The sequence below is a fragment of the Hetaerina americana genome, unplaced genomic scaffold, assembly GCF_022747635.1.
Source record: "Hetaerina americana unplaced genomic scaffold, ioHetAmer1.1.p SCAF_3, whole genome shotgun sequence".
In the NCBI taxonomy this organism is placed as follows: Eukaryota; Metazoa; Arthropoda; class Insecta; order Odonata; family Calopterygidae; genus Hetaerina; species Hetaerina americana.
Window position 1 is genome coordinate 73,924,014 of NW_027286874.1, and position 15,160 is coordinate 73,939,173.

General features: G+C 40.2%; 1 protein-coding gene across 1 annotated transcript in view; it reads left to right on the top strand.

The window, feature by feature from the left end:
• LOC139690434 (C-Maf-inducing protein-like) overlaps positions 1 to 15,160 on the top strand; it is a 191,540-nt gene that overhangs the window by 151,387 nt on the left and 24,993 nt on the right. Inside the window, exons 4-8 of the mRNA XM_071587885.1 lie at positions 9,557 to 9,685; positions 11,325 to 11,375; positions 12,286 to 12,357; positions 12,600 to 12,692; positions 13,144 to 13,398. Of these exons, the coding sequence (XP_071443986.1) occupies positions 9,557 to 9,685; positions 11,325 to 11,375; positions 12,286 to 12,357; positions 12,600 to 12,692; positions 13,144 to 13,398 (600 nt within the window). The remainder of the gene's footprint in view (positions 1 to 9,556; positions 9,686 to 11,324; positions 11,376 to 12,285; positions 12,358 to 12,599; positions 12,693 to 13,143; positions 13,399 to 15,160) is intronic.

Sequence of the window (15,160 nt, forward strand, 5' to 3'; positions counted from 1 at the left end):
TGTTGATATTTACGTCGGGTTTGCTTCAGGAAATCGCACGAGTAGACCCTATTAAAAACCTAATTTAATCGGAGTAAATTCGGCGATACTAGAGGCACGCGAAGCCTAGTCCGTTGATACACATATAAAAACATCTCAGCACATTCTAAGCATCGGGAGAAACGGCGGCATGTTGTATTCTGGAAATAAAACAACTTATTAGTTATATAATTGGTCGCTCGTGATTAGTTAACATGGCGACACTCACTCGTGATTGGGCATAACGTAAAGGATTGTCACGGGACCTTTTTTGTTTTTCCTCATGACGCCACTATGCATAGTAGTACTAGTATTTAGGGGAGGCGACCGACAGCTGAGGTAATGTGGGCCGTAGGGGATGGATAGGAAAGGATGAAGGGTGGAGAGAAACCCGGCGTCGGCATTAGCCTGCTCTTCACGAAAGGCGCCAAGGGGTCCGCAGCTTAACGTCCCATCCGACGGACGGCGTACTCACTCAAAGTGCCCTCCTCAAAGGACCTCAAGTAGGGATCGAGATACCTCAGAAAAATATTCAACACCGCCGGGATTTGAACCCGGGCTATCTGGGTGGGAAGCCAGTACGTTAGAGCTCGCACCATCTCGATCCATATATATACGATATATATATACGTGGGTCACAGTAGTCTGGAGTAGAGCGTTGGATTACTGAATTGAGGGTTCCGGGTTCGATTTCCGGGCAAGTCTCTGGGCACCTGCACCTCCACCCAAGCTATGTGATTTTTCTGGTACCAGATCTTCCTGGGAAATAATAACCGGCACAGGGAAAAGAACTGGACTCCCTTCGCTGATGTGTGAATTTCACACACCGTCGGGCTTAGTACTGGGTGAACTTTACCATCACCTACCAAACCGACCTTCGGGTTGATTACTGTGTTTATAGTTTTTATGGTTATATATACATACAGTGGCGTCATGACATATAGTTTCTCTCTTTCGGCAACTCGCATAAAATCCATTCATGACCGAAGATTCTCCCCTTTCCACTGACAGAGCACGCTCATCCCATCCCTTCTCGACCTACTTACTATGCAAAGCGTGAATTACGTGATCCTTATAGCAAAAACAATGATGTTCTCTTAATAGGGGAATAAAAACCATGCAACGGCACGAGATTTCCGCGAATTAAAATTTCCAACAAGATGGTAAATGTTCCGTGGAAATTAGAACAACTGTTAGTATTTTATGATGCGGTGACGTTTGGCGTTCTTCGTGAAGTTCCGTCGTTTAAGAATCTCGGCTACTTATTTGTATGCGGTGAGAGATTTTCATGGGTTTTACGGGAATATTTGAAATCAGTTTTACTGTCTTCACTATCTGTATTGAATGTAATACCCATCGTAAAAATGAATTTAATTGACTTTGATTTCGTCCATCGGAACGAAAGGGATCGATTTCACCATGGCAATGCCGTGATACCACGACACGCCTCGTATACCCTGATGTAAGATTCATCTTTCGGGAAATCAACCTGTTCTGTTCCAATGAAATATTTCACGTAAGATCCAATGTGCAAATATTTAACTTCAATTTTATGTTTTTCCTCTAAGCTGAGAATTAAACCGTTAAAATTATGTGTGTTATACAGGTCAATCATTTGGGTCAATGTGACTGGTGTCAAATGCCAATACAGCACACATTATTACTATGCCTATGTTGGAATTAAAACTACTTGAAGAAGTATTTGGGAGTGCAAAATGGAAAAGGAACAAGTTTCTTAAAAATTGGTTTTCGGACGTTTTGCCTTGTGTCTTTAGAGAAGACGAGTCATTGTTGGTCATGGAAATGAAATTTTCAAAGTCAGTGCAGATTTCAACTCACAGACTGAACGTCGGACGTTTTCACGTTCGTTACCTGGTAACGCATAAATTTGAATGGTCAGTCAATCATGGAAATAATGTCGTCAGCGTTGATGTTTCATTCAAGAAGCTCTTCATAAAAATGCACGTGAGATCTTTTTGAAAAAAAAATAAAACTTAGTTTTCGAATATAAGTTCAACTTTTTTACAGAATTTTGGTTTTGCTAAATTTCCTCAGAGAAAATCAGATGACGTTCGCATTGCTTAGTTGTCCGCTAAATTGATGGATTAAGAGTGTTGTCTTTTAGCTTTCATCTTCAAGCTCATCCATCAAATATTTCGTCAATACATCGATCGCCAATAAGAAAACATGTGATTATGCCTTTTGGGCTGGGCTCGTTTTCTCTGTTTATCTGGATGTCTCGCATGTCGATTGTATTCTATTATTTATTTCACGGCAATTTCCCTAATATGTAGGCAGCGTTTTCCACGAAATCAATATGAGAAAACGAAGCTTTCATTGAGTTGCCTCCACCTTACTTAGATTCTAAGTCTTTGATTAAAATGTTCAAGATAAAATTGAATGTTGATATTATGACGTAGCCAAAAAGAAAAATTACAGCCAAAAATGATTTTTTTTCAAAACATTGACTATCCCAGAAATCCATCACGTTCAAAATGGCTTTGTAGTTCCGGAAAAGGATACAAAATTGCGCGAAATTTATAAAACTTCAATTTCAAGTTTCGTGGTATTGGTTTACGGTCTATTTTGATTAGATTCGAGGATTTGCTTATCATATCCAAAAATTGTTATAAATTTATATCGAGTGATCAAATTTTCATTTTTAATCAATTGATCGTATAATTTAGATCACTCATACGCATCGTCATTTTCTTATTTCATTGCTGTTCGAACTGGTTGAGTAGCTGGCTACAATAGATCGTTGTAGCTGTCTGTTAAGAAAGGTCAACTATTATAGGTAGTTTCTGGAACTATATTCATTTTACAGTCCTTCATTCTTTAAATGAAAATAAATTAAGGAATATGTAATGGGAAAAGGGCCTAATCACTTTTAAATTCGGCAGTATACTATATAACAACAAAATACCAAACATTATGTGGCGACGTGTCTTAGTTGGTGGGTCAGCATTTAACAGTGAACTGTGCCTTACTAGAAAGAAACATGATTACATTCTTAATTAAAAAATAGAAAGCTGAGGAACTGATCTAGTTTTTGCTGCATCGCGTGTCATTTTTACCTCTTCAAAAACGATGTTATACTCAAAAAGCTGTGGATGAAATCATGCTGTACCATAAAAACTGAAAATTACTCTATAATTTATTTGGTTTCCTGGAGAACTTCATACCATCGCAATAGTCAACCAAAACGGTGTGTAGCAGGGGATTTACTGAATTTTTGGATAGGGAAAGGATAAGGGAGAGTAAGGGTGTTCTAAGGGACGAGGGAAATGGAAGAAAAAAAACACCTACTTAAAATCCCAGAAAATACGTGTATGGTGGTGAACATATATGCACATGTCAGAGGGAAATTTATTTTTTTAAACAAGTATTAATATTACCAGCTACCAAAGTTCTCTGGCATATTAAATAGAAGGGAATAAAAAGGGAAAACACATCGAGGGCGGGGGATGCAAGAGGAATGTGCTAGCACTCGGTTGCCGACGATTTAATTATAACGAGGAAAACGTTACTGTAAACGAGGAAACAGCTTGGGTTTTAGTTGGAGTTAGCCTAAGGCATTATCCGGGATACGAGTACGGGATCCCTCGGGACAGTAGCCGAATGACCAATCCATCACACTACCTCGCCATCCCTCCAATTGAAGTGTTCTTCACATTGCAAACTAGTAGGGATCGGGGATACCACTGAAAACGTTCCGCCAACCCTGGGATGACCACGTGGGGCCTCAGGGTGGGAAGACAGTACGGTAGCCACCACATCAACCCAATCTCCCTCCATTACGTCCGAGGAGCTTTCATTCTCTTGCCCCATTTCTTTCCCCTCACGAATAACACCCTTCTATCACTCTTCTCAACGTCCTTTTATTCTGCTTCCTTCAAATTGTCCTTTAACCTCCCCTCCCCCTCTTCAACTAATTTTAAAACGCCTATTTGTTTTCCATCTTCCTCGTTCTACTTAATTCCTCCATTCCTCCCTCCATATCCACGTTTCATCTGCCTGCAGATCCGCGCCCATCCCCATTCATCGGTGATCAGATCAGGTCGACCACGAATCTTCACATGGATCTCGCGCGTTATCGCAATGGACGTGTAATGGATGTCGGAAACGCAGTATCCGTTGTGCAAATCACACGATGCGGCACGAAATATTTGTTATTCTTGGCACCGCTGGTGATCATTGTATCTTGGTGGTCGGATACGTGCTCTCAAAATTCGTCTCTCACCGAAAAAAATTGATGCGACGGATAGTGATACGGTGCCAAAAAAAGGACCCGCGGTCTCGCATAAGGTTTCGCAACTGTGAAATGATCTCTGCGTATCACGTCAAAGTCTTCTGTAATCTTTTCGTGACGTTCATGCGCAGGCTCGTATGTCATCAGGTCTCTTCTTTACGGAGCTTCTCTCTTGTCTCTCCTTTTAAGGCAACTCTTCTTCTTTTTCTAAGGTATCTCATTGCTGCGAGGATTGGGGCCAAAATACTCTCCAAATAAGTGTAATGTACCACCCTCTGTAATTTATGCCCTGCTGATTTGATGTTTAATTTAGCCTTCAGTTCCGTCTAGGGAATATCATTTCTCTCTCGTTTTATGGCGATTCATCTTCGTTCAAACGCTGTCATGATAACGTGCAATTGAATGGGGTGACCGTATTTCTCGCTTGACATGATGCATAGAGCTCAAAAATGAATCTTCAATCCTTTGGACGACTGATTGGCTGAATCTCGAAAATCCACAAAATCTAACTAGCCTGATTAGACGATCAGATTTATTGAATTCTGACTTGCTGGTCTTTCTTCCCAATTCCTTTTTTTAAAATCCCAAAGGAAGTAGGTGTTATGATTACGGTGCGAATGATTTGACCTCGGGGGTAAAGTGAGAAATATAGGACCACTACTGAATGTTCACATACGAATTCTTCCCTCGCATGATCTGAAATTATAAAAAAGTCATCCAAGACGAGCACCCGAATATTTTTATTTAAAAATCAGAACATAAAGATAGATTTGTGCCTTATGTAGGCACGTTTGTTTACGTGATTATTAATTGGAGCTACTGTATATTCGTGTATCGTATACTTATTAAAATCAGTAAAGTTTGTGGATAATCGAGCTTTAGTTTTCCAGCCAGCCTACGGGGTTGCAAACATTGTTATTCGCATTGTAAAGTCAGTGCGTTAGGTAAAAAGATCAAAGCAGTAGGAACTTAAGACGAAGAATTACACGAGGCAAGAATTTCTAAGTCGCTGGAATAGTAGATTTTTAAGTTACTTGCACTCGACTGTGAAAACATTTTTCCTGTTACTGTTTTCAAGTAGTATTACACATATGTACAATAGTAGTCCAATTTCAGTGCATTGTAACTTATTCAAAAAATAGATTTTTACCCATTAACATCCAAAATATTTGTAGACTTGGAAACTAGCTTCAACTTATTTAATAAATTTTCTCATCTCGGATTCAAAACTAAATTTATGGCACCTTTCGTTCAGGCTCTTTTGAAATCATTTTCAGAATCCCCTTGTTAATTATATAAAATTCCACTTTTACCCATGATATATTTTTTCGGGTAATATTACAAATACATGTATACATTTATGTGTATATTTTCCATCATTGTTCAATCCAACAAAGGAAACAAATGTTGTGCGATTTTACAGAAAGAAAAAGGCTAAGCTAAACATTAAAATAGGAGGGCAAAAACTAGAGCAGTTAGAACAGTTGAGGTGTCTCGGAAGTGTTTTGGACGTAAATAGTCAAAGTAGTAGACGTAGTAGTAGGGACGTAAGGAGGAGAACTGCGCTAGGAAAAGACCCTTTCACAAGGAGGAGGGAATTGATAATGGGAAGGTCAAATGGGCTCGTCAAAACTTTGATATGGAGCGTAGTTATGTAAGGCGCGGAAACCTGGTCGTTGAAGCAGGATGAGAGACGTAGATTGGAGGATTTTGAAATGCGGGTGTGGAGAAGAATGGAGGTATAACGAACAGAAAGTGAAACAAAAGAGGAAGTGCTAGGCATGATGAGGGAGGAGAGAGGATTGTTTGGAGTAATCAAAATAAAGCAGGCAAGATGGGTGCAGAGCATTTTGATTGGCAGTGGAAGACTGTGGTAGAGGGGAGAACGCTAGGCAAGTGAGGAAGGTATAGGAATGGGATAGGCATGCTGGACGGAATGAAGGGAAGAAGTTTGTGAAATTGAAAAGAATACTATTGCTATTTCGGATGTCAGGTCGTGTTTAGGTAGGAGAGGCAACTAAATGTATCGTTGTGCCGTTGTATAGTCTCTGTCCATCAAAAAACGATCCATGTACGAACTCCTATAGGTGAATGAATGGCCGATTCCCTTGTTTTTTCCGAACTGAAGTAATCGTTGGCAAAGGGCCTACTACAAAACCATTAATCGTCGGATGTGTTCCACCTCAAATTAAGCTTTTATTACACTAGCCAAATATGCTGTTGTTTTCTTTAGGCTGCTTTAAGGAAATCAAATGATGGATACCAATGTTTGCCGTTGGCACTCCGACTGATTTTGTACCTCTCTGTTGATCAAATTGATTTTTGATCGATTAGGATAGGTTCAACCCAATTCCAGACACTTAATTATCTTCTTATTTTTACAGAGCCATCCGCTAATGTGCATCGAAAATGCAGGTATTTCAGTGTAAAAATTATTTCCACTTCACCGAAATCCGAACCTGGATTCCCTCGGTTTACAGCCAAGGGATTTTAACCAAGTAAGGTTACCGAGGCGTCCTCTACCTTGAAATGTCTCTATTTCGGTGTACAACAGCGGATACCTCTGTTAATGTAACTATCTTGGCATCTCCCGCACTTTCACAGTTAATTCTGAGTCTGCAATTGATTCACTCGAGAACGATAAATGAGAAAGATTAACCAGGATTTTTAGAAAAGGCCAACGTATAACATTCCTACTTTCAAAGCGTTTTCGCCAATTTCTCGCCGCATGTCTCCGATAATTTACCAAAACATTTCCGAAAAACGTGTGTTTAGAAATAAAGTCTAGAAAATTTCGTGAAAAGCATTAAATTCTTCTGCCCCGATCAAAAACAGTTCGCATATTTAAGGAACTAGTTTCGGAATTTGCGCCGTATCTGAAATCAAATTCAATTAGTGCACAATAGTGATTGAAAAACGGCTAGATACCGTAATGCATGTACCTGTAGTTATCATGATCTACATAGTCGAATTATTTTACAGAACTACATTATAATTGAAATTTAGAAAAACCCAATTTTTGATGATGCATACCTGGTGAGTAATCACATCTTGCCACACTCTAACGGTTGCTTAGAGGATACCACATGGAAATAGAAATAAAAAATCCCTACACTCTTCGTCATTTTTGCATTTGGAGTTTGTTGATTAGTCGTCGTCACTTGGTAAGATTACGTCATAGGATAAAGAAAAGCTAATTCCGATCCTAGTGCGTTCGCACGTATTTTGAATGCCAAGTTATGTCGCAATTTGATTGTCGAGAGATAGTGACGCAGTAATAGCGGCAGTAAACAAGTCAAATGAATAACGGCGTTCACTTCCATGTTAGCCGTGGGCTCTAACTGTGAAGGCTATAGGGCTGGCGTATGGAACGTTCATAATTTTTGTTTTTTATACTTGTACTCCCTCCTTCCTCCTCCCCCAACACTTCTTCCGTGCGTTTCTTTCGTTCACTGGTCGCCAACGCTCCAGCCTAATGCGATGCACGCTGCTGGCCTTCGTTTAGGCGACGGATTTTGGACTCGTCAAAACGCACGTCTTCCCCAGATACACTGCCCAATTGATGAAAAAAATCCATTTGCTAAGTGGAGTTCCTTAAGCACTCTTGGAAAATTGTGTAACGGGAATTTTCAAAATGTCATCTAGATAACCAGTGAAAGGTTCTGGCCCCCTCATATCCCGATGTGTGCATTTCAAGGCCGTTGGGCTTAGTATTGGGCGAACTTTACCATTATCCACCAAACCGACCTCCGGGGTGATAATCGTGTTTATGTTGTTTTATACGTATAACGTTAAGGAAATTCCAGTAATAAGATTTTAATGAGTTTAATAATAACTCAATCGAGATTTGGTGTCTCTCGTATTTTATAGGTAGGTTTTTGAAGGATCCAAAAGACTATTTTTTCTTATTAACTTGGGAACTTCCTATTTCTTTCTTCATTTCTTCGTAACATTTCTTGTCTTCGTGTTGTCTAAATAGCCTACTCTCTTCCTTCCTCCACCCCGCTTTTCCGAGTTCTCTTGTCTCTCACGATTTCAACACGTCAAGGTATCAATACCTCTACGTATTTCCCCCATTCACTTCCTTTTTAGAATTTCCCCCAGTAACTTCATTACTTTTTGCCCGCCCTATTTAATACCTCAGTGTTTGTCTTCACCCTTATCCAACGTATTTCCTCCACTCTGCACCACAACCACACCTCAAGAGAATCTACGCTCGTCCCCTTACCTCTAAGACCAGGTCTCACAGCCAGAAAGTACTCAGCTCTATATATTAAAGTCTTTGCTAATATTTTCCTCGCATTTTTACTGGGCGTACCTTCACATCAATTCTCTTCTTCTCGCAAATTTTTCTTTCGTTAACATAATTTTTCTCTTAATTTCCCCATTGAAATGCCCCTTCTCCTCTTACAATACTGCTCAAATACATGAACTCTCCCACCTGCTATAATAAATGTCGTCCTATTTTTTATATTTAACTTAGCTTTCCTACTCCTAGAGGATCTTTTCACTTTCATAGTCTTCTGGTTTATTCTATCTGGCCACCCACTTTCATTTCCATGATACCCTTAACATCTCCTCAGCAAATATATTGAAAAGTACCGGCGATAGCGGTTACCCTCTGCCAATTACTTCCCTTCCCTTAACTTATTACTGCTTTCTCTCTTTCCAATGTATTGCGACGATATTATTATTCCGTATTCCGATGTCTGGGCAACACTGGAGTGTTTTGCGCTTTTCCACGAGCTTAAGTCGCACATTTAATCTTGGGACTTCCAAATGTCTTCCGGAAAACCACTTGCCGGACAGCTAAGTTTATTTGCGCCATTAGGGATATGTGGGTAATTTTGGCATGGGTAGGATATTTATAGCATGGAGGAAAGGTGGAAAGAAAACCCGGCGTCGGTATTAGCCCGCTCTTAATGAAAGGCACCAAGGAGATCCCAGTTTGGCGTCCCATCTGACGGATGGCGTACTCAAAGTGCTCTCCATATAGCATCCCAAGTAGAGATTGAGTAAAAATTCGGCCACCTCCTGAATTCGAAACTGGTTCCTCTGGATGGAAAGTAGGTACATTAGCCATCGAACCGTTCCGATCGCCATCCTTTATGTAACATTTTGTTCTGCATAGTAATATTATTTTGTTTATTATCACTTCATTCTTGTCGACCAATTATTATTCTAATAATATTTTGAAATATTACTTAAATGTCGAATCTTCATGACAGACTTTTTTAATGATGTGAACTCGTTTTCTTCCCTTTTTTTCACATGATTCGCCTGCAGCCCACTGGGTTTATGGAGTCATCCATCCCGTACTGTAGCATGGAGGAGGTCCATTCCGTGGCACGGTGGGACGCCAGTCACCGATTCTGCGTGAGGATCATCATCCCCACTGGGTCCATCCTCCTGCAGGTGAAAACCTGTCAATTTCTTCCGATTCCGCGTCAGCCACCATTTCAGTCCTTCTCGAGCGAATGAGATGATTTCAAATCCTAATTGGGAATGCTCATATATCGCACGCAAACACTGTTTGACTCCAAATCTCTCCCTAATTCCGATTCTCCTCCTTTATTTACTTTCTTTGTTAACCCTATCGGCTTGTTTTACATTGAATCGCTGAACTGTCCCTTCACCAGAAAATTCTGATTTAGTATATTAATCTTCGGGATGAGCGGCAGTGTTGGGAAGGGGAAGGATGCATGTAGAAGGGTGCCCATTGTTACACGTGCTTTTCAACCTGTGTGTGGACCAAATGCAAAATGTGGCGTAGAAAGAACTGGAGATGGGATTGAAATTCGGTGGGTAGTTTATAAAATCGTTTGCGGATGATAAAGCTTTAGTCATCCAATGAATGGGTTGCAGTGATTTTTGAGCGCATTAGAAAATCCGTATGTTAGGTATGGGACGAGACTCAATGAGGGGAAAACAAGGGTCATGAGGTTTTCGAGAAGGAAGAAGGCAAAGCTAAGGGTTGAATTTGGAGGGCAACATTGGAGCGGTTGGAACGGTTTGCCTGTCTTTATGGTGTTTTGGACCAAGATATTCAGAGCGGTAGGGACATTGGAGGAAGAATTGCGTTAGGCAAAGAAGTTTTCACAGGGAGATGAGAGTTAATGAGAGGGGCACTGAGTTAGGATGCTAAGAAAAGAATGGCGAACAACTTGAGATATACCATATAAATGTATGTATGTATAGTTACGCACTGTCTATGTTTCAGAGGTTATATTTTGGAGTGGTCAACGTGGTCACTTAGTCGGTAAAATATCTTTGTTGGTAATATATATGTACATGGCCTGTCAAAAACGTATCCCACCGTGAATTTTCTCGGGCACCATAGTGATGCTAGGGCGGCGCCACTGTGCAAAGTAAAAGGAGACAGCTTAATGTACATGCTTGAATTTTTTCTCCGCCTTCGAGTGAGTCGGTCGCTGCCTGCTGGCCGTCGAGTGAGGTGCTATCATAGGTGCTCACGGTGATTGAACACAGGACGCGATCGACGCTACCAACATTGCTCCAGAGTTTCTGTGCTGGTTCGACTCGGAAACAAAAGCACAGTCGTCGCAATGGAAGCATCCGGAGTCCCATGAGTCAACTTGAGAGAATTGAAAAGTGATGTACACGTATGGTAGTAACTCACTCGAGGGCCAGCATACAGCGACCTTCTCACTCGAAGGCGGAGAAAAAATTCTACCCTGCACATTGAAGGTTTCTCCTTTCACTGTGCCCTATGGTGCCACCATGGCATCAATACGAGAAAAATGAAGATTAAAAAAATATGGAAAAAAATCTGTAATTACGTTTCCTGTTTACCTTTCCCTTTTCGTGGAAGGTGTGGTAAGTTACCGATGTACAAAAAATTACCCTCAGTTACCTTTACGAATGGATTAAGGGTTTGTGTCTTATATGATTAATCCCGTGAAAAAGTGCTATTTATAAAGCTTGGTACACTTTGCACTTCATAGATGTCGACACTGGTCTTGACTGCAGTGCAGTCTGTGTTGCCCGGCGTTTAATTCAGACGCAGTGATTTTTTGTTCTTCTTTGATTACAGGCAAATAACTCTTATACCAGAGACCAGTGGTACCACTCCATTGTGTGGAAGGTGAGTTACGTTTAGGAGTGAGGACACTTTGTCTTCGTACTCGAACGATACTAGTGTACAATGTAACTCTGTTCACTTCGTGTTCATTTATTTTCAACACGTGCTCTAGAAGTCCTTGGTGTATCAACACAATCTTTTCACTTTTCACTTCAATCTTCCGCTAACTCTCTACTAACCCATTTATGGAACTACAACTAAGACGCCGACCTAATACACCTACGACCAAAATTTGCACACATCTAATTACACCAACCACCTCACTAACATTCAATCATTAAATGAGCCTCTCTAATTACCACCACACGCCTACCCCACCACGCCTCCCCGTAAACAGCATACGCTTGCTGGGAACGAGGAATAACACCAGTGGGCGGGCGCCCACTGACATCTTGCCAACTGCCATTCCTTGGTGCTATCTCTTGGTTTTAACAGTTTTATGTACATGGGAAATCGGACCCAATTGAGAGGAGGGAAGGGAATGTCTTGAAATCATTTTTATTACTTTATTGGCAAGAAAGCTTTTGTTTTCGTGTTAAAATCAAATTGCCTCAGAGCTGCAAAGTGTCTGTCATTATCATTGACCTGAAGGAATATTATGGAGTTGTATTGATTGTGATAAAAATCGGTCGAAAATAAAGATTTAAAAAAAAATGATTTGCAATCAAGTGGAAAATGGCAAAGAAAACATTTTAAATTCCTTGTATTAACAATGAGCTAAAATTTTTCTTTAAATATAGATAAAAAGTCAAATGATATGTGTATGGTCTTCTCGAAGAACGTGGCGGGGGAAAATATCATTTTTGTGTATACATTAAGATTATAATGGTCGATCGGATTTTGTGATCCTATATTAAATGCCCGCATTAATGGTTTATTCTCTTTGTTTTTCGCTCTCCCACGACTGTTGCAGAAAAATATTTATAAACATCGCAACATTTTGAGGAATTCCACTCGGCCTGAAGTGATACTTCGAGAAGTTAAGGTAAATATACATCTACGAAATAAATTTACTTTGCAAATTTCTTCGGCAATTTTTTTCGTTTTTAATACGTTGTGTAATGACTTAGTGTGTGATGACACACATCCATCATGTATCATATATATTATATAAGTCATTATAATTAATTTACGCTGACTTCAAACCCAGTGCGGAAGAAAAAAATATTAATTCATTATGATAAGTGGTCTCTCGTGTTGACATATGTTTATTTTCCTGTATTTCAGAGCTTGGTTTCCTTGGCAACAAACACTCCGCTGCAGGATGAATGCGTTGCCCACGTTCCTCTCCAGATAGTTTCTAGTCTTTTAGCCGAAGAGGTGAGTGCAGAAAAATTGGAGAGGGGATGATGGTCTAAACTTCGTGTACAGATATATATATATATATATATATATATATATATATATATATATATATATATATATATATATATATATATATATATATATATATAAAATATCTTCGAAATGGAACGCTCTTCGGCGACGCACAAATATGTAAAAACACAGATTTAGATTTTTAGAATATAGAAACACAAAGAAAGGACACTCACAATTATATATATATATAATATATATATGACAATGTATATATATATATATATGTATATGTATATATATATATATATATATATATATATATATATCGCTTGAATTGAGTCGCACGGGGTTTGGTACGGTCGACGAGCCTATGAAGTCGGCGGGCGATCCCATTCTCCGCCACCCAATCTACTTACTCTTTTCTCTCTCTCCCTCCCCGTGCCCTTTGAAGCAACCCCCGTGGTCTTCCTACCAGCTTAACAGCCCCTCGGATGAAGACTCGGCGTGCGGAGGCAGTGAGGAGCAGGGCGCCGATGACGAGGTGGAGGAGGAGATGGTGTGGGCCATCGGGCCTCTCCTGGAGGACCGCCCACCACCCCCAGAGCTTTGCCGCTTCTTCTCCCGTCGCTGCACCCTCCGACCGCGCTCCTCCCTCGTGCCCCGCGTCTTCACCCCCGTCGTCCATCGGATCCTCAAGCACAACGTGGTAAGTGGATGACTGAGGGCCTCGCCCACCCTCCCTCCCTCTCCGGCAGTTAATCCCTCGGGACAGTCGGAGACGAGATCACAGATCTAGCTGTTTGTGTGTGCTTACCATCCCCTTTCCATCCATCAATACCCCTTTCCATCCCTTTTCCATCCATCATCGCGGTAGTTACCGCATTTGGCGACATGTAAGCTGTAATTTTTCCCCGGTCGTATGGTATATGAAAAGTGAGGCTTTCCGCTGGCTGAATTCATTCCCGACGCTCACCACTTGAGACTAATTTTACAACCGACGGTCAGCGAAAGATAATGAAAATCGGTTCTTATTCGAACAAAATTCTTTGGCTCCTGCAAAGTTACGTTGTTTTGCGGTCAGAAAATTTGGGCGTATTACGTGGTATCAAGGTTATATACTATATATAAGGTGCAATATAATTTAATCTGGGAAATATCGCGATGTGGTCAAGCTCCCTTTTTATTCCATCATGTATTCATACCGGATACTTTGATCGTTAGTAGCTCAAAGTACTGAGGTGATGAATATGCGAATACCGGATTTGAAGTCCCGGAAATGATGGAGGGTAATATAAATCCTAGGTACGAATTTACGGCTTTCAAAGATGTGTCATTATGTGCTACTACTCCCACGTATGTTTCCCGGACTTAAAGTGAGAGTTTGGCATGACTTTTAAAAGTCCAATGTGCGAATAATATGGTAATTGAGAATATTTTGTGTGCTCAAAGTATATATTTTGTCATTCAACTTCATTCTAAGATCAGCAATCGTGGGGAAAGGTGAACTATTTATACAAAAACAATAATTATGTTCTGTTATTCTGACAAGCAAAATATTTGCTAAATTTTATTTTCTGATCCAATAAATTTCGGGTTATGAGCGATGGAAAAGAATAGTTTTTAAAGACTCGCTTGTATTTTGATTACCATTTGATTTGAACGACTCATTATTAAGGTATTATGACCTTCATTTTTTAGCTGTCTATCCCTTGAAGAAGTAATCCCGGATTTATTTCTCCTGGGAAACATTTTTTCCGGGTGTCCCACTTGCAATAATAATGGCCTACCATTCAGGATAATATTTACAATGGCAATCATCATTGGCCAGGTTGGTAAACATGAACATTAGGTATACTAATTTATCAGTGAATATCAAACATGGAGATTGGCAATGAACCATGAAGTAGATCTGATTATAAAGTTTCAGCTCGACAAGAGTGAGACATAGGAATTTTGGAGCATCTAAAATCTGAAACGCGACATTCTTGAATGTTTAGCCAGCCAGAATGAACCAGCTTAATGAAGGAGGGTCAAAAGAGGAAACTATTTCTCAGAATTATTTTGGTCGCCTACCGATAGATAAGGTAACCTCTAGCGTAGAAGTTGACCCATGCCATGTGACAAGCGGTGTTGGCTCAAGATGACGCCCATGGTGATAGTTAAGCCTCCATTAAGGCCTAGAAAAGAAGCGAGCTGCATGGAAAAAACTCAAACAGTTCTTGAAATAGAAAGCTTTCCTCTTATTTATTACATGCTCAACTTTTCGCCAAACGGCGTAGAGGAGCTAGATTTGTAAAAATGCGTTATGATAAACAAAGTAGCTTGTCAAACTTACGTATTAGAGGGTCTAGGTTATGAGTCACTCACGTAGCGAAGGTTAAATTACAGGTTAAATTTCTTGCATAAACTGGAAGGATTTCTCTTTTGCAATGATGTTGAAAATGTGTTATTAGCCCCTTTGTGTTGCC